Source organism: Pomacea canaliculata, linkage group LG5 (genome assembly GCF_003073045.1).
Source record: "Pomacea canaliculata isolate SZHN2017 linkage group LG5, ASM307304v1, whole genome shotgun sequence".
Classification (NCBI taxonomy): domain Eukaryota; kingdom Metazoa; phylum Mollusca; class Gastropoda; order Architaenioglossa; family Ampullariidae; genus Pomacea; species Pomacea canaliculata.
Genome location: NC_037594.1, coordinates 6,501,181 through 6,519,170, shown reverse-complemented (window position 1 = coordinate 6,519,170; position 17,990 = coordinate 6,501,181). Strand labels below are relative to the sequence as shown.

At 43.0% G+C, this 17,990-nt stretch overlaps 2 protein-coding genes across 2 annotated transcripts; both read right to left on the bottom strand.

Moving 5' to 3' along the window:
- Nucleotides 1–1,151: 1,151 nt before the first annotated feature.
- LOC112564758 (vitamin D3 receptor B-like) lies at nucleotides 1,152–6,227 on the bottom strand. The gene is made up of 4 exons (XM_025239806.1): nucleotides 5,864–6,227; nucleotides 4,111–4,415; nucleotides 3,815–3,944; nucleotides 1,152–3,173 (listed from the first exon to the last, which is right to left on the bottom strand). Exons 2-4 carry the CDS (start codon nucleotides 4,381–4,383, stop codon nucleotides 1,984–1,986), a joined length of 1,593 nt encoding a protein of 530 aa, XP_025095591.1. The 5' UTR covers nucleotides 4,384–4,415; nucleotides 5,864–6,227; the 3' UTR covers nucleotides 1,152–1,983.
- Nucleotides 6,228–8,032: 1,805 nt separating this feature from the next.
- On the bottom strand, nucleotides 8,033–13,379 carry LOC112564757 (polypeptide N-acetylgalactosaminyltransferase 5-like). The gene is made up of 11 exons (XM_025239805.1): nucleotides 12,546–13,379; nucleotides 12,076–12,229; nucleotides 11,708–11,874; nucleotides 11,112–11,276; nucleotides 10,608–10,821; nucleotides 10,260–10,377; nucleotides 9,754–9,933; nucleotides 9,236–9,364; nucleotides 8,776–8,871; nucleotides 8,403–8,519; nucleotides 8,033–8,267 (listed from the first exon to the last, which is right to left on the bottom strand). The coding sequence occupies exons 1-11, from the start codon at nucleotides 12,961–12,963 to the stop codon at nucleotides 8,094–8,096; spliced, it is 1,932 nt and encodes a 643-aa protein (XP_025095590.1). The 5' UTR covers nucleotides 12,964–13,379; the 3' UTR covers nucleotides 8,033–8,093.
- Between the last annotated feature and the right edge of the window lie 4,611 nt (nucleotides 13,380–17,990).

The following is a 17,990-nucleotide window of genomic DNA, read 5'->3' as shown; positions in this document are numbered from 1 at the left end:
ATCAGGTCAGGTCCCAGGCGAACGTGGGACTTGAACTCACCCAGCAAATATCACCATGGCTTTACCGTTGTTTTTCGTTCTGTGAGACGGGGAGGCATTAAAAAAAAATATTTTGTGGCATTAGATGAAACACGGAGAGAGTAATATATAGATGCGTGTGCTCACACTAAACTCTATACACTGATGGTGGTGAGAAATAGGAGAAAAGAATATGTATGCTATTAGTTGTATGAAAGAAAGGGATGTTACAAGTGATCGATGCGAATGAGGGATTAATTAATTAATGAACACAAGGAAAAGATGTACTAGTCAGTCCTCAGTTGGCGACAACGAAGACAAATTAAACATTGGGAACTTCATGGAGATGTGGTTTCGATACCGATGTCTCCAAATACCCGAGTTTTCTTTTAACATCTAAAGCCTTTGAAGTCATAAGGAAAACACACGGTGGCTTCCTCTTAAATATAAATTGATACACACGCCCATGAATTGACACACCTATACCAACACGCGCACCTACCAACACTCACAGAGAATTGTGTGTAGTAGGTGTTTGTGTGTGTGTGTGTGATGTGTTAATCATATGTGTGTGTGTCTTTAAGAGAAAGAGAGGACAATATCGTAACTATTGTAACTTAATCTGTTTGACAACTCATGGGCTGCATTTACTCAATCAACACTGACAGCATGGTACCCTGACCGAGGATGGACGATGTTCATTGTAGGTCGTTGTGGGATTGTGACTATCCTATAGTTCTTTTTTTATACCTCTTGTAATATGTAAGTCTAGAACAATGAAAATTACGTTCCATGCGCACGTCCCGACCTAAAGCGTGACATCAACCCACTGGTCTACCCTCACCCCTTGTTATTTCGTGATATGTAGCTGTGAAGAGAATTAACAGTTGTTGCTGCTTCCGATAGTGTCGATGCAGCAAATCATGTGTATTTATGATAATAGAATGTGTGGATGTGCTGGACACAAACACAGCACGTGTAATACACGCCAGCGCTATTATCTGAAATATCTCGCAACACCGTTAGTGATAAGACCTCGGGAAGACATAATGTCAGGGGAGATAACTCGCAGCTAATTCAACTCTCGCAATAAACAACATTCTTACCTAAACGTCCTGCCAAGTTATCCACAATGGTTTTTAGTGAATTTATTGTGCATGATAAACAACAAAAGTGGTCCATAAATGCCACGAATCAACTTGTGCAGAACGTCACAATGTACAAAACGTCACGCAGTTTTGCAGACGTTACAGAACAGTCAGCTGACCAGGCTAAACGGTCGTTGTAGCTCAACTCTCACAGAGAAATTGTCAATGGCACATGTTACTCGTCTTCACAAGTTTTTTTTTCACCTCTTGACCTCCAGACATCAAACATATTCTGTGGTCGAACAAATCAAAGTCTGCAGTGTTCGAGGCAGTATGTGTAAGAATTCCTGTAAGTACCTGTTGCACTACCCTGACCCTCCAGGAGCATTAATTGTTACAGGCATCGTAAAGGTTTCTTAGACACACGTGTCCTCCTGCACCTTACACACTTTGTATGAGTTCGTCTGTGTACAGTTTTTGTGTCTCAGACACACAACAAACACCAATCGCTCAAAGCTGTCTTGATGCCAGAAACAATGATATCGCTGGTAACAGCGAAAAGGACAAGTCTAGCTGATGTCACAAACAAGCACTATTAAAATAAAATTTCTACAAAGAGTGGTGATGATGACGACGACAATGGTGATGATGATGATGATGGGGAAGCAAGGCTTGAGATGCCTGACATATTTCTGCTATAAACAAAGACGGAGGATAAAACACTAGGATGCTAATGATCGGTGATTCTTAAGGAAGTTATCTCTAAGGGTAGTAATCGAACAAGGAAGGTACCACGGTCACACACACAAACACACCCTCACACACACTTCTCTCTCTTTTTCTTTCTCTCTCCGGTACCAGCTGCAAGTACCACGGTCTACACTGACATGCACTCAGCGACCAGAGGCAAGAAGAGAGACGAGTATTGTCGGTAGAAAGTTTGCAGATTCTCGCCCAGCACGCGGACGTCGTACAGACTCTCCATGATCTCTGCCATGTACAGATCGGCGAAGGAAAAGGAGTACTCGGACTCCAGGTAGTGCTTCAGGAGGATGACGTACTTGTCGCGGAAGGCGTTGACCTGCACGCGGTCCTCGATGGTCGCCCCACGGGGGTCGAAGAGGACAATGCAGTGCATGAGGGCGTAGATCGTGATGTTGTTCTTTGCCACACACTTGAGCGAGGTGCAGTAGTCGATAAAGTCGTGCACGCCAACCTCGAAGTCAAAGACGCGCATGACGTCAGTGGCGGACACGTGACCGTGCGTGCCTACCCACACTTTCTGCTCCGGCAGGTAGCAGGAGGCACAGCGAACCGAGTACATCTGCATGGCCGAGGCCTTCAGCAAGCTGATCTGGTCCGCCTGCCGCAGCTGCCGGAACTCCGGCACACTCTTGGCGAAGGAGACGTTCTTGTACATGGATATCTCCAGGATCTTGACCATGGTCTCTGTTGTTAGGCAACCGCTCTCCACCGCCTGCGAGCATGACATTTGTTCTTCGAGAGAATCGACGAGGCTCGCCTGGAACACGGAGGTCAGCTTCGTCAGCAGGGCCCGCTCCTCGCCGGTCAGGGGCCAGTACATCTGCATGTCCCAAGGTAGCTCCTCGCGTGCCACGTGCTTGAACTCTCGACCCCGTGACCTTACCTTGTCAGGTGGAGGCGGAAGTGACCTGGAACTGGATGGGGCACACAGGGTGGAGGAGCCCTCGCCCACCGAGCTTTCAAGTCCGTAAAGGGAAGCCAACGTGGAGATGTCGGAGCCAGCGGCAAACAACTCGAGGATGGCGTCGCTGATGGTCTGCTCTTGCGCTTGCGGTTCTAGGGATGGTGGGACCTCTTCCTCCTCAGTGGTTGGACCAGAGGACTCGCTGCTGACCCTGTCGGCTGCACGAGCCGTGCAGATGGATTCTGCGTAAAGGTTTTCCAGGATGCTCGCGTCCTTATACCCTGGAGCCTGTCTTGGCGTCTCGTTGCCAGGACCCACCGAATCCGAGTCTGATTTCTCATTCGTCGATGGTGATGTTCTGGTCGCCGATAACTTTACTGTATGTTTTTCGTTCTCTTCTGAAAACAACAGTGATGTTAGATGTCAAATGAGTTCATACGATCGCAAAAAATCTATTTATTACAAATTTACAATAGCATTCTGTCGTCATAGACATCATATTTATTGTGAACCATAATCATTGCAACGAATATAAAAATGGCGTCCGGTAGAAGATTAGCGTCAAGAATATGACGATGAGCGCTTTTTAAAATGTAAACAGAAAAAAATAAATCAAGAACATTCTGCAATACTACTTAATCAGATGTGAGGAAAAGGAAGGAAAAAAAATGACAGCTGCACCTAGCTGGAAAACAAAAAGGTGCAGCAGTATGCACAGACGTGAGGACGCACACCTACATATACAACTATGACGCACACACGCGTCAGATAAACCAGAATATGCTTAAACTGCATGTCACCCTTATTCAACCTAGCTGAATATTTATGCAAGCACACGCAAGTTTTCTGAAGACGTGCTTAATTAAATATGCACGCAAATAAACACATTGTCGAATTATGCAAATCCATACGGATGGGTGTGTGTGTGTGCTTGTTTATAATTTGCAAAAAAATTCTGCAGCAACAACAATAATAACAACTTTCCTCAAACTGCTTTGTAATTTTCGCATTGAAGTGGTGGCAGTCTACCTGCACTTACCTCTGTTACCAATTATCAGGTCAGGTGTCATCCCGACTGCCAAACATTTCTTCAGGCGACAGGCGGAGCAAAAGCGGCGGGTAGTTTTGTCGACCACACAGTTATTGGCGAAAACACAGTCTGGTATCTTCTGTAACACAAAAATATTTTTCTAAGTATGTCTGTTTATTTATCTGTTTCTAAATGCGTATTGCTGCTAATATTTCTAGATATACGCCTATAAAAATCTCACACCTCAAATTCTCTCAGATTTCTACACACGCTACTTATAATATTATTTCAAAAGTTGATCTCACTCTTCTTTTATTCGCATTTCGCCGAAAAAAGGCTTTGCACGTGTCGCAGGTCAGTGCCCCGAAGTTGTGAGAGTTGGCCCGGTCTCCGCACACGGCGCAGATTCTCTCCCCTCGAATCCTTATTTTGCGGCGAACGGGTCTGGACGTCTGGGCTTCCTCCAGCACACCACATGACGTAACTTCCGGGTCTCCTTGACCCTGGTTTTCGAGTTCCACTGGTGCTGCTTTACTTGTCACAGGGTCAGACTTAGTCTCGCAAGTAGTCGTCTCCATGGTCACCAACAGTTTACAGTTTATGACGTCAGCTTTGGACAGAGACAGGATATAAGTCAGCTAAACAGCAACACTGCCAATACTAATACTACTAACAACAACGACGACGATAAAGTATAGTTTAAAATGATCTCAAGTTCAGATAAACTGTGCTGATATACAGGTAGTCTTCTAACTATTTGATTGTTGAGGGGAGGGGGAGGTGTTAAAATCACACTTTTCTCGAGGTGCAGCTCTACTTGATGGCGGTGGAAGCCTCCTACCCCTTGCTGCCCTATCTTCCCCAGCTCTGTCTGGAGTCAGGCAACCATTTCAGACAAATGGGTCGATTTGGAAAAGTTCGCTGCACCCTACAGGTATGGAACCAGCGCCCCTCTGGGTCTGGACTGCAGAGGACATCCAGCATAATCTTACCAAATTTGATGAGGATCGGACAAACTGTGTGGATTCACATGGGGGCTGAAAATCTTTTACATTCTAAGACTCCAGGCGCCAAATGTTCTATGAGTTGGGGTCTTTCATTGATTTACACACGTGTCTACACAGGAAACCCTATGACAGGAGTCTGCAAGTCCACTGCCCTGACACAGGTATCAATCTTGGATGAGAAGCCAACCTGCGATAGACACCTAGTAATAATAATTTATAAAGCGCTCTCTACTATGAACGCTGGTTGCGGTACCATTGTCAGCCATCTTATTAGGGTGAGCTTCCAGCTATTACTTATTCAGCCTTTGATAACTGGTTGTTTAATTATAAAATATTCTGATGATAAAACCAAAAGTCTCTTTCCTTTTTTGTCGCAGCAAGATATTAGTAAAATATGGGCTAGAAACTAGTTTCATGAAAGAAACAATTGAAGCACTAGCATCGAACAGCAAGTTTGGCTTGACCACTTGGTTTTTAAATGTTAAAATCCTTGTAGTAAGTTGACACAGGGCTTTCTTTGTAAGATCGAAAGTAGTCTGGTGACGAAGATAGCGCCGTAAACAGGTCAATGTGTAGGAAACAGAGGTCAGTGTGACCAGCACTACCAAACCCTGCATGTGTAATACACAGATCCCAGTAGCTTATTATCTAGTGTTTACAAAGTGTGAGCTGTGTATGCATTCTCCCTGCGCAGATAATGAAGTCCTTGTTTAACTAAATTTCTTGTGCCTTGTGTGTCTAGCAACACAACCGCCCTGACCCCCCAACAGGACCAGCAGGCTCCTGTCAAAGATGCAAATGTCATTACACTAATAGTTAGTCTAGGGAGCACGAATATTGTAGTCATCTCGTCCCAGCTTTTGCTTCAAGTCGACAAAATAACAACAAAATATTACAAACCCAGAGCCATAGCCTCTAGTTTTCTTTCATTATACGCGCCTACCTAACCGCGAGTAAGGTACCCTCGCTCTCATGTTTACGGGGTGAGGTTAAAACAGTTAATTTTCTCGGGTCGCATGTGAAAGTGTTGAAATACACAATAACAACATACCTCAGACATGCCATCAGAGCTGCACACGCTGTTGTAGACGTTGTTGTAGACGTTGTTGGGCTGGGTTCCCCGCAGGTCACCGATAAAACTGTTGCGATCGCACGAACAGAGACCTACATCTTAACTCGGGTGGCCAGCGAAGTTTCTACTGACAACGTCGCCTGCTCTCAACAGACATGCTTGCTGTATTTTTCTCCCTGGCCTGCCCAGGAGTGAGAGAGAGAAGCAATGTGGGTCAACGTTCCGGTTTTGTTTTTTTTTCTTAGCAATGCGCGAGATTTGGGCGACACTCCCCTGAACGCACCGGGTGACGTAGCGGTTTCTGGCCGACCGCCATCTTGTGTAGCCGTTGATAAGTTTGAAGTGTGGACGAACGGGTATTGTGTCACACTCCAGACGATTGCGACAGACTAGTCGCCAATCCCATCTAGTTGTGGGATTTTCTTGTTTATACAATTCTTCCAACGGCCCCTGAAATTGTGAGTTGCTCAGTGACACCCAAACACACACGTCACGAGAAACACGAATTTCGGGTACAAATTCCAAACATGTTTTGTGGGCTTGTATAATGTTTGGAACTGACTTGAAAATGTGTTTTTGAAAACTAATCACTAAATGTGATAAACGTTGTCTCGTTTCTCACTAGCAACATCTGTAAAAATAAAATGTTCACTAATGACTTTCAGACGCATAAGTACTCTGATGCTTTGAAGCATAAATATTTAAAATAATCTGTTTCATATCTAGGTTTCCCAGAGCAGAAAGAATCCTCGAAAAAAAAAACAGCTGAAAGATTTTATCATATATTCTTCCAGATGTTTAAATGTTGTGATGAACAAAGAATATGTTAAAATGGAAACGAGAGATCATCCAAAATACTTAGAGTTGCTGGATGATAGGAGACAGGGGAAACGGTTTATTGGTGATTTATGCCGAGCCAGCAACTAAGGCTATATCATGCCAAGACATCCACCCTTGTAAATAGATACTATATTCAGAAAAGAACAGCGTGCCCGAGACGAGATTTGAACTCTGGCAGCCAGTCTTCACTGTATTGGTGACAGGCGCTAACCTTTGCTGACATGAAAAAGCTTGAAACCTGTGGTCAAGAAAATTTCCGCTGGTAAATTGCCTTTGTTTGTGAATTAGAGAACTACAGCGATTAAATTTATTTCATTTTATTATTGTTTTTGGAGGAACTCTGAGCTGTTATAGAACTTTTTATTTTATTTTGGAGGAGGGCATTGTGTACTTGTAGAGTGTGGTTTCAGAGATATGTCTTCTTGAAGAAAGCTTTTTCTGGTATCTGAGGTAGATACCTTGAGAACTACCTCTACAGTAGCATTTTTATATCCTTGAGGCATTTTCCACAATGTATACTTTTTTGCATTCATCGCTATCATGACAAAAATATTCAGTTTGAGATGTGACCCCTTGTTCTCGTAGGACTACGGAAAACAGGGCATAAAATCCTGACAAATATTGGCAAACATTAATTTGACCAGGTTTGACAAAGATGTGTGTGACGATCACATGACAACCCTGGTTTTAGGGCGAACGACAGGACATTATATGTTTGATCATCTGGTAAGTCAAAACTAGTTTGTCAATACATTTGCGAATACAAAGGGACCTCGAGGAAATTTGATAAGTCGGAGTCAACTTGACTCAGCGGAAAAACCAGAAAAGTAGGATAATATGGCGAAGATAGCTCATGACTCAATGTTGCATCACTCCAGGGTGTAAGTCATGCCACGTGGCGGTGACCGGAGTTGGGCAAGACCTACACCACATATCTACAACACATTCAAGGTCCTGCCACATATATCATTGGACTATATCAATGACATGTACGTGAGTGTTCTCAAACCTTTAGAGCTGCCGGTGACTGTCATCTGAGACCTAACAGGTTTATGTAACGACTGTTTCACAGTTATTAGTAGCCACTGGATGAACAGAAAAAAAATAGGACACAGTTATAGAAGAATCTTGAGCGATCTACAAACAAGACAGCTGAATATGCAAAATTGTTCATACAAAAATATTGTTAGTGTTTTATTAGATGAGGAATACATCGTAATGAGAGCACATTAATTTTCAGATAACATGTTCTCATTCAATGATCATAAGTTTAGTTTTATCTTATCAACAGAGACCACAAACAAGCAATGAGAAGTTAAAAATTAAGTTTTTTAATGCAAAAGAAATGAGTGATCGGTTCAAAATTCGCCTAGGAATATCTTGGGAAATCGACGTCTGTTCTTCGAGGAGTTGTCTTCCATTTCTGTCTGGGATTGTCGGGATCGCAAGGTTGTAAGGTCACGGCCCTCTGGTCGTTGGCTTTTCCAGTGGTTGCCCCTCCCTCCAGGCACCGGTTGGTGGGGATGTTCAGAAGCTGTTCGTCCTGCAGCGAAAGACACACACACATCTTTTACTCCACTAAGACAGGTCAAAGACCGACACAAAGATGTGACATCACAGGGTGACATGCGACATGATTATCCTGGGGTTACTGTGATGTAACAGTGAAGAACTTTACCTGTGTCAAATTCCAAGTGTCCCGGCAGTTGCTGTCAATAATGACATCAGTCTGGCTTCTGGAACATACTTTCAGATTGTCTTGAAACACTTGCCCATCACGCGATATATACCAGAACTGAAACAAACACAATTACAATCTGAATCCATTACCCGGCATTGATTTCCAAAGTGTTCACTCCATTTGTCTTACTATCATTTCCTGTAATATACCTATTGTTAGTAGACTGTGAGGGAAAGAGGTTAGGCGACTGAGGAAGAATCTAGGAAAAGAAGCAAAGAGAAAGATTGACAGAGGGAGCGACACAGCGAAAGAGGAAGGGAGGAGAAGTGTCAAAGGAAAGAGTGAGAAATCCTAGCATCAAAGCATGTACTTGGTTTCCTCCCAGTTTGTGACAGGTGTACAGCAGAGGCTGGCCATGGTTGTGCGCCAGACTGTCCAAGCAAAGACCTGATGCTTTGCATATGAGCTGTCGACAGAAACAGGACAGAGGTCAGACAGATGCCGCTGACCTCATCACTCATTGTACTGTCCTAACAAAGAAGCCCACAGAAAAACTCAAACATTTTGTTTTGTTTACATCGCACTGAGAAAAACCGGATCCGGTTTTCCATTTATGGCTTTGTTCAGGATGGCCAGACATGATTCACCAGTCATTACCTCACTGACATCCTGATACAGTTGTCGTTGCTGACCTTCCTCAATCAAACCCCTCCCACACCTTCCAAAACACTCCAAAACAAAACAGTCTAAAACTGAGGACCCTTGTGCTGATGTCCTTAAATGAATCAACATAAAGGAACACCTGCCCTAGAGAAATTATGAAGCCATACCTCGCCGGCGTGCACAACCTCTACATACGGGTCCTTCATGTGACTGATGTTCTTCATGAACCAATCAAAACTCTTGCAGTGCAAGCTCTCACGCAACCTCTGACGCTCGGAGACGTCCCCGTAGTCACCCTGACAACAACAGGTGTGAATAGCCACAGACACAGAAAGTCATCACTAGTCCCTGTTCTCACAAATTAAATTCCTCAGGCATGTGTATTTGTGGTGTGTAAATGTGCAGTAACGAATTTATCAAGTAAGCTTTGAAATTTAGTGTAATGATCTTGTGAGGTACAATATTTTTGCAATGACTGTGAAAAGAAGGATATTATTTTCCTTCTTCTCTGAAATATCTCAAGATACATCACCATGGAGAAATGAGATCATGAACATACATCAGGATTGTATAGCGATGTGTGTACTTTGTGAAATACTAATAGAGAAAGATGAATAATCACCAAGGGATCTTAGCTACAAAACATTTTCTAAAACTACTCGCGGAGCAGCCACGTGACACACACCACTTTGAACACGTTGCGCTCCAAAAAGTAGTTGGCGTACTTGTCCATCCAGACAGCGGCTACCCTGGCCACGTTGGTCACGCCCAGGTATGTCATCCACTTGATGGGGTTGGACTTTCTGAAGATATGACCCACGTGCGAACACGGAATAAGCTCCACAGAGCCGTTACACATCCAAGCCTGAAAGTGAGAATATCGTCACCTTGAGGCTCTGTGCTCCACTACTTTGTGTATGAGTGTGTGTATGTTGTAGAAGTGAGAGTTTCTGTTACATGCTAACATAGGTGCATGGCTGTTGATGATTTAATCTATATATATTTATGTAAAGTGCTCGGAACAACTAATAGGAAAGGCGCTATATAAATCCGCATTATTATTATTATCATCATCTTTGAAGCTTCCGATAGCTCCGGCAACCTTAGAAAAACAGTAGGTTATATATAGTCACAGATGATCGAATGCTTTGATAAGGTCGTGACGATAATCCTGAGTAGAAGCCTTCTAACCTTGAATGAGAGCTCCAGGTTTTCGCCACCCCAGTAGGCCAGCCCCGGGTCATAGGTACCCAGTTTGGTGAAGAAGTCTCGGTCAACGGCAAACAGACCACCGGGCATTGTAGGGGAGCTGAAAAATGACATACGAACATATCTCTGCTACTTTTGCATTGCTGTAACGCGTGTTCTTGAAAAATCTGATAAATAAAATGCGTTTATCTGATAAGTTATCACATATTATTTCTATTTTGCTATTCGAGGAAACTTCGTTAATCAAGTCAAGTTTATTTAAAACCTTACAGTACAGGACATGACAGGAAGGTCTTAAGGGGAATGTGGAGCAATTAAAGTACTGAATACTTGATGGGATCACTGGGGGATGTCCTCGCTCTTCGTTCGTCGTCCGTGAGAGGAGCGTAGGCGAAGGAGAGGTCTCCCCACCGGAAGACGCCTTTGACATCGACGTTGTGGTTCGGGATCGTGTGAAGCGTGTTATCGTCGATGACCTCGATGCTAGGGTAGGCGATGACTGTGGGGTTGGTGGTGATGCGGTCTGCTAAGGGCTCGTACCAGCCTAGGATCGAACCGTCGATTCTGTGTTAATCAGGTATTCCATATAAAAAAAAGGAAGAGCCATGTTTTCAGTGCACATTTAAAGGATTTAGTGGTGGGTAGGGAGTATATGACAACGACATCGGCTGACGAAACATGATCAGATGTGGCCAAGGAGCCTGATGATAGGGCGACTTTACTCTGTCAGAGGGATGTAGCAAGGGAGGTAATCATCCTACATAGTCCACTCGAAGACAATACAGTGCGGTCATGTGAGTGACGGGAGGGTTTGCACAGGTGTCTGGCATTTACCTGGGTAGCACTCGATGTGTGAATCGAAAAAGACAAGCAATGGTGCCGTCGCCACGTTGTATCCAAGAAGGCGCGCGCGGGTTAGTCCCTCCCTCTTCTGCGCGCGCACAATCTTCACTCGTGGGTTGTCCTTCCAGTACTCATCCAGAGGTCGTTTGAGATGATCTGTGAGAGTTATTTTCAGACAACAAAGCGTTCTGTCAACAAAGATTCTCTACACAATGACAGATTGAGCCGAATACTGCATGACACAGTACTGCTCAGTTGATGAACATTTCCCCCTCTGGTCTCTACCATCTCTGTAAATTTTTCGCCCCTTTCCTCAGAACCAGCAAGTAATAAGCACAATAGTCCGCTGTGCATTTACCTATTGGAAACTTATGTCCCGTTCCCATCACCAAGAAGAACTCATTATCAGAAATAAATATTTTATGACAGTACAAACTTCGAGAACTGCCATATTTTATCACCACACAATATTTATTCAACTATTACTCAAAGATTTTTAGACGGCTAACTTAAGATTGATTTCAGTTTGAAATGATCATGATCATGCTGTAAAAAGCAACACTTCACGAGATTTTCACCAAACATACCCATAGTTGAAAAGTCGTCCACCAGAATCACTTCTCGCAGAAGGTGGGTGGGTGTCCGCGATAGCACACTGTGTACCGAGCGTAGTAAGACGGACCAGGCCTCGTTGTGGAAGATAATGATGACGCTGGTTTCCGGCAGGTCTGTTCGAAAATTCCTTTTCTTGCACCTGCAGCAACACACATACGGCAGTAATGCGAAGCAGATTTCCACAAGCTCGTAGACATATTTTATATATATACTCACAGACAGAAATTCCTGCAGATTTCACCAAGCGTTTTAGGAACCGACACTTTTTCCGTTTACATATGAAGAAAGAATTCGCCACCACCACCACCACCACCGTCTACCCCCAGGGTATCACACCTACTCTGGACTCCAGGCGTCAGGCAGGCTGCGGTGCACGCTGATCATGTCGCTGACGTATTGGTTGAAGCTGTTGTGGCGCCAGCCCTCGTCGTATCGAGCTTTCTCCTCCGAGCTCAGCTGAGACACGTTCACCTGTACAGCCTCGCCTCCCTCACCTGGCGGTCAAGAAAAATTGTGGGAGGGAAAGGGGAGGCAGGAGAGTGGCAGTTCACAGACACACGTGACTACACAAATATGTCACTATATGACGTGGATGTAAGTATACAGAATTGTACATAGCATCTTAGGCACAAATACTTCATTGATGATGTGATGAACCAAGAGTCTACAAGGTAGATAGCTTTTAACATGAGGAATAGTTTCAGACAACATTCTGCTAATACAAGTTTGCGCACGTGATGCATGTTGATCAGTTCCAGACAAAGAACCTCTTAGCCCTTCTCACAATGAAAAAAAATATGCTGGTCTTACCTGGTCCGTCAGGATCCCGAGAATCCACGAAAAACGGAATTTTGACGAGTTTCTCTCCAGGCTGACCAGTGTAATAAGAACTGTTGCTAGGATGTTTTTTATTCATCTCTATAGAAATATCCTGTTTGCTCTGAACACCTGCCTTTTGTTCTGCAAACTGTGCATCACGACTCTTCTCGCTTTTCTGGAACTGTTGTACTCCAGGCCTATTTCTTTTGTAGAAAGCTACACCTTTCTTTGGCATCGGTTTCCAAAGACCCGTTACAGACCTTGTGGATGGTCCTACATATAACTGAACATTCATTACTGTCCGATCGAATTCATTGTTGGTGTCTAGGAGCATCTCCACACTGACGTACAGGATGAGAAGAGCAGGAACGAAGAGAAGACAAATGAGGGCAGCCATCCACACTTTCATGTTTGCAAGAGTTTTTTTTTTTTAAAGTTCACTCGGATGATGTATGAGTCTGAGAGCTAGCCTGACTTTGCTTATAGCGATTGGTATCCACGAATATTATTACTTACACCTATTTTAAAGCAGAGATGTTAGAACACGAAGACGATGTCAAATTTAGCTTCTTGCAAGATGAATATCTCTCTGGACATGAAGATCCAAACTGCGATGGTTTTCACTGTCGACTGTCCATTTGAACACTAGGTATGACCTGACAGAAACATTGTTAGAGAGGTCCAGGTATTGTCACCAGGCACTGATTTGTTTACTGCAAACCTCTAAACGTGCACAGGCAGCAGCCAGCGGACACCTAGCAGGCCGAGCTCAGGTGCGCCAGGTGAGCGGGCAAAGGACAAAGTTACACGTGAAATTTGTGACTAACGATTTTTCTTCTCTTATATCTTTTAAACTCTGCAGTAAAGTATTTTTGAAAGCGGATATAATCTGATAAAGGAGCTCAGTGGAGAGTTTTATTACACAGCAACAGATGGAATAGTCAGGTATCGATTAGAGAAAGGAAGATAAATTAGAAGGAGAAAAAGAAAAGTAAGAGGAGATGTACTACAGAACACCAGTCACTTCATCAATTTTCTCTCAAATACAGAGGTTAAGCCAGTGCACTGATCGAAGTATTGGTTACTTTGTATTCAAAGATGGTTTTGAGAACAACACACAACAGTTTCGTCTGAAGTGTTTCTGCTCCAGCTTCAGCCTTGGGTGGATTTTACGGACTCGAGCTGGAGCCTTGGAGGCAATGATGGCATCCTCATCTATCACAGAGTTGAAGCCAGAGGGGAGACGATTACATTTCGTCGTTCACATGATGTGAACTAGATACGGTGAACCACATAGTCAGTGACATCATGTTCTCGCTGGACGTGCTTAGAGTCGGAAGGCCGCTGGACACCGAGGATTCATCCTCATGAGCATCTAGAAAAACTTCGTGCATTGAAATGAATGGATTTATATGCCACTGGGAAGACACCAAATGTTACTGAATGAAATATAGATGTTGACAATCGAATTGTAAGCACATTATTATATACTGGGAAAATAATTTACGATTATAATCACAAGGGGCCCTGAGAAGTCGTCTGCTCCGAGGCCCGTGTTGGCTCTCGGCGGCTTTGCCCGACAAGCTACTCATATTAAAGTCGGGGATTTAATAATTTTACAACTTCATTTCCTTGTGAAGACATGACTCCTGTGAAAGCTACACCGAATGTCAGCCTCAACCTGCTTACCTGTTCCGCACGGGACATTAAAAAAATTTACCTGCACAAACAGGATTTTATGAGCAGCTGTCGTTAGCTATACAGATCAATGATGGTATTGATATTGTTGCCGCAGGGAATTGAATAATGTGTTTAGTAACACATGGCATGTTGCCTGTTGGAGGTTTCAGCAAGAAGACAGTGCTTGAATATTTTATTTTGCAATCCTGGTGACTAAAAGTATTTTATCGAATGTATCAACATTTAAAAATTACACCAATAAGGTGTTATCAAAAATATAGAGTACTAATTGGAGAATGTTGTCATGAAAAAATAATAAAAATAATCATCATACATCATCATCATCCATCTGAAGACACCACAGGGTGGCCACCCTGTAATCAGTATGAGCTGGGACTGACAGCCAGTGAAGCCCGTAGAGAAGAGGTTTAGAGACTATTGGAAGGACCTCAGTTCTGTGGTGATTTATATTTTGCTGTTTTGATAAGAAAACAGTTCAAGAACTAATAGAAAACAGATTTAAAAATCGGAGTACTTTTTATTTAATTTAAAAGCATCATTTGAGTAGTGAGCACTACTTTTCGTTGTTGAGAAGCTAACAATTTATTAAATAACATTGACATGAACGGCTATTATCTCATACACACGAGTAACGTACGCTGAGATCAGCACGGTCAGCCTAAGGGAGGTAAGTGCTGTTCCTAGCAATGTTAAGGAAGGGAGTTTGTTCCCTTGCTTTAAAGCTCTTGTTTTTGTTTCTCGTTGTTTTATTTATTAATTGTTCTTTCTTTGATAATAACAGAGAAAGGAATTTGAAAATTGGATTGAAACAGAGAATTTTTAATATTGTATCTGAGTTTTTATCTTTTCGCCCAGTTTTTTTTTTCTTTTCATCAATATTCTGACAGAATTTTTAGGAGGTAAGTCATATTGAAAATGACTTCATCTTCCTTTCACCTGGGCTCGTTTCTTCCACATTGATCATCCATGGTTATACTTATATTTGACACGAGGTTTGATAACATTATATGCGTTCTGCCCTCCGTGACTCCGATTGACTCAACATTTTAGCGCAAGTTTAGAAACCGTTTAGCATCGGGTGTTAAATGTTAAGAGTTTTACTCTCACGAAAATGCAATCTCTTAGGCAGATAGGTAACTGAAACATCTGATGTCGCGCATAACTCTGTTAGGTAATATCTGGCCTTGTGGGGCATGAACTTCCTTTTATTCAGATGCCATTGAGGGTAATTTACACCTGGTATGTTGACGGTTGGGCAAAGGGCGTGAGTGACAATCACTAGAAATGTCAGGGCTCGTATTATTCAGGAATAACAGAGGATCTGATATTTTGTACTCTCACAAAATGAAGGTAAACTATTAGATCATCGCTTTCTCTCTACTTCGAAAGGAAGTAATTTTTTAACGCTGCTAAATTTTCGTGAAAAAGGTAGTAAACGGTTTTTTGAATGACGAAAAGACCTTTTCACGTGGCACAGGACTGAGAGACTGGCACAGGATGGCAAAACGAGGTTACACATGCTAGCACATTCAAAATTGAATTAAATGGGTTGACCCGAAACAACTAAATTAGCTCTGCCACATGTATTTTAAAATTTGTCTTGTCAAAGTGCCGAAGCGTGAAACTCCGAAGTACTCAGAAAATCCCATTCTGTTGGCGAACACGTCTGGACTCCATTCACCATGTTGGCCAAAAGTTCAATGTCCCGATATTTTCCCCAAAACCATCGGTTTTCTGTGATCTTGACACATGGCTTAGTCAAATATTGGACAGTATTTGCCTAAAATTCCTAATAAATTGTCTACAATGGACAAACACAGTAGGTAGGACTGGCCATGTCTGTACTCTGCTCATTTTCCGACATTTTCACTCCCATCACCTCAGCAACAGAATACAAATTTCTTTTTCTCCAGCAGGTCTATGCGCAATAGAGTTTTGTCCTTGGCTGTAAGACCTGATTGGATCAGACAACGCAAATATCTCAGGAATGGTTTGTCAGACCTCGATTCTCATTTTTTGGGATTTGCACCCAGGTTCATTCTGGATCTTTCCGTGCGTGATCTGAATTTTCAGCCAGCAATGGAGTCCAGAATTAGGGACAACATTTGCCAAAGGATAAACGCTGGGTACCAAAAGGTCATGCAAACAGGATTCTAGGTCTCTGGACACAACCACATCTGCGGTCAACGAAGAGCGATCTGGAAAAAAAGACCAGATCGTGCGAGGAATGGTTATGAAGAGACCACCAGCAAACCACTGTGTGTGTGTGAAGGAGAGTGGAACCTTAGACTGTATTTTGCCAGCAGGAATCATAAACATATCATCTCCATCTTACCTTGGTACAACATCAACAATTCCGAAGAGTCTATGAGAGCAAGACAATGGCCAATAGTTGTTGGTATGCTTCTCTGGCACAAGGTACCAACATGTTCTTGACACGTGACACAAGCATGGACTCACACACGTCTTCTCACTTTCTCATTAGTCACATAATGTTCTACCTGCATGTTGCTTGAGCGAAATTCCTTAACATTATATTTATACATAAATAAAATTCTTCAAGATAACGCACCTGTTTTATTTGTGTGCATGTGTGTAGTGTGTGCGTGTGTGTGTGTGTGTGTGTTTGCTAATAATGTTGGCACTGTATGTGTATGTGGATACTTTCAGATAAAGAGGAGTGTGTAATAAGAGGACAACTCAGATTATACTGGAAGGAATCACGAAAAAACGACAACATTAAAAGGAATGCGAGGTGAGAAAGAACCCGACAAGACAGTACATGAGGCAAGGCAAGACAAAGAGAAGGGAAGACGAGACTAGGGAAGGCAAAATAAAACATAAAAAGACGGTTTATTTATTGTCCACAATTTAAAAAAAAAAAGCATCAAAATAGGCCTCACAGTATGTATGGTTTTATGAGGACAACTGAACAGTTGGGATTGTGCGGGTCAGTGGGTCTTTATGTGAAAAGAATGTGAATGTGGTCGAACGATAAGACCTCGTGCAGCCTCATCATCCCCGCCCTGTGTTGTGGCGCTGCAATCTCTCGCCAGAGGGAAGATAACTTTTCACACAGTGGTGTATCGTTACCAGACGTTTGCACTCGCCACATTGCAGCCGTTGTGTTTCAGTGAAAACAGAAGACAAAACATGAGTAATGCTTCTGGCGACTAAGATATTGTTTGTACGCTCGTCAGCTTAACGGGCGATTGGAAATCATTATTGTTTGTTTGTTTATTGTATAAACATTATTATAGATTGTGTGCGCTTGCTCTGAGACGTATCTGAGTAATAATTCAGAGCTGGAGGATACAAAGAGCAAAGTGGTGTCGACACAGCAGGGTGGCTTTTGGTGGCGGCAACGTTGGAGATGGTCATGATGGGGTCAACAAGTGCTGGAACAGAAGAGCAGGTCCCTTGGTGTGAAGTTGCACCCGTCGTCTTAGTGTGAAGTTGCACCCGTCATCGTGTCTAGTGAAGATCACTTCATCTTGTGCTTCGTGACCTCTGACATCTGAAAAAGACTAAGAATAGAAAAACAAGTAAATAAAGTCAGTTTCTCCATCTGTGTAATGAATGTTCTTAGTTTGGTGCCAAGAAGAAAACTTATCATCAGGACCAAAATCGGCATGAAGTTTTTCTCCAGTCTGCATGCTGTCTGGAATAAAAACATGTGTGCAACACGTTCTGGTCATTTAGTTGTTTACTCCTCACCAGTCTCTCTCCCACGCG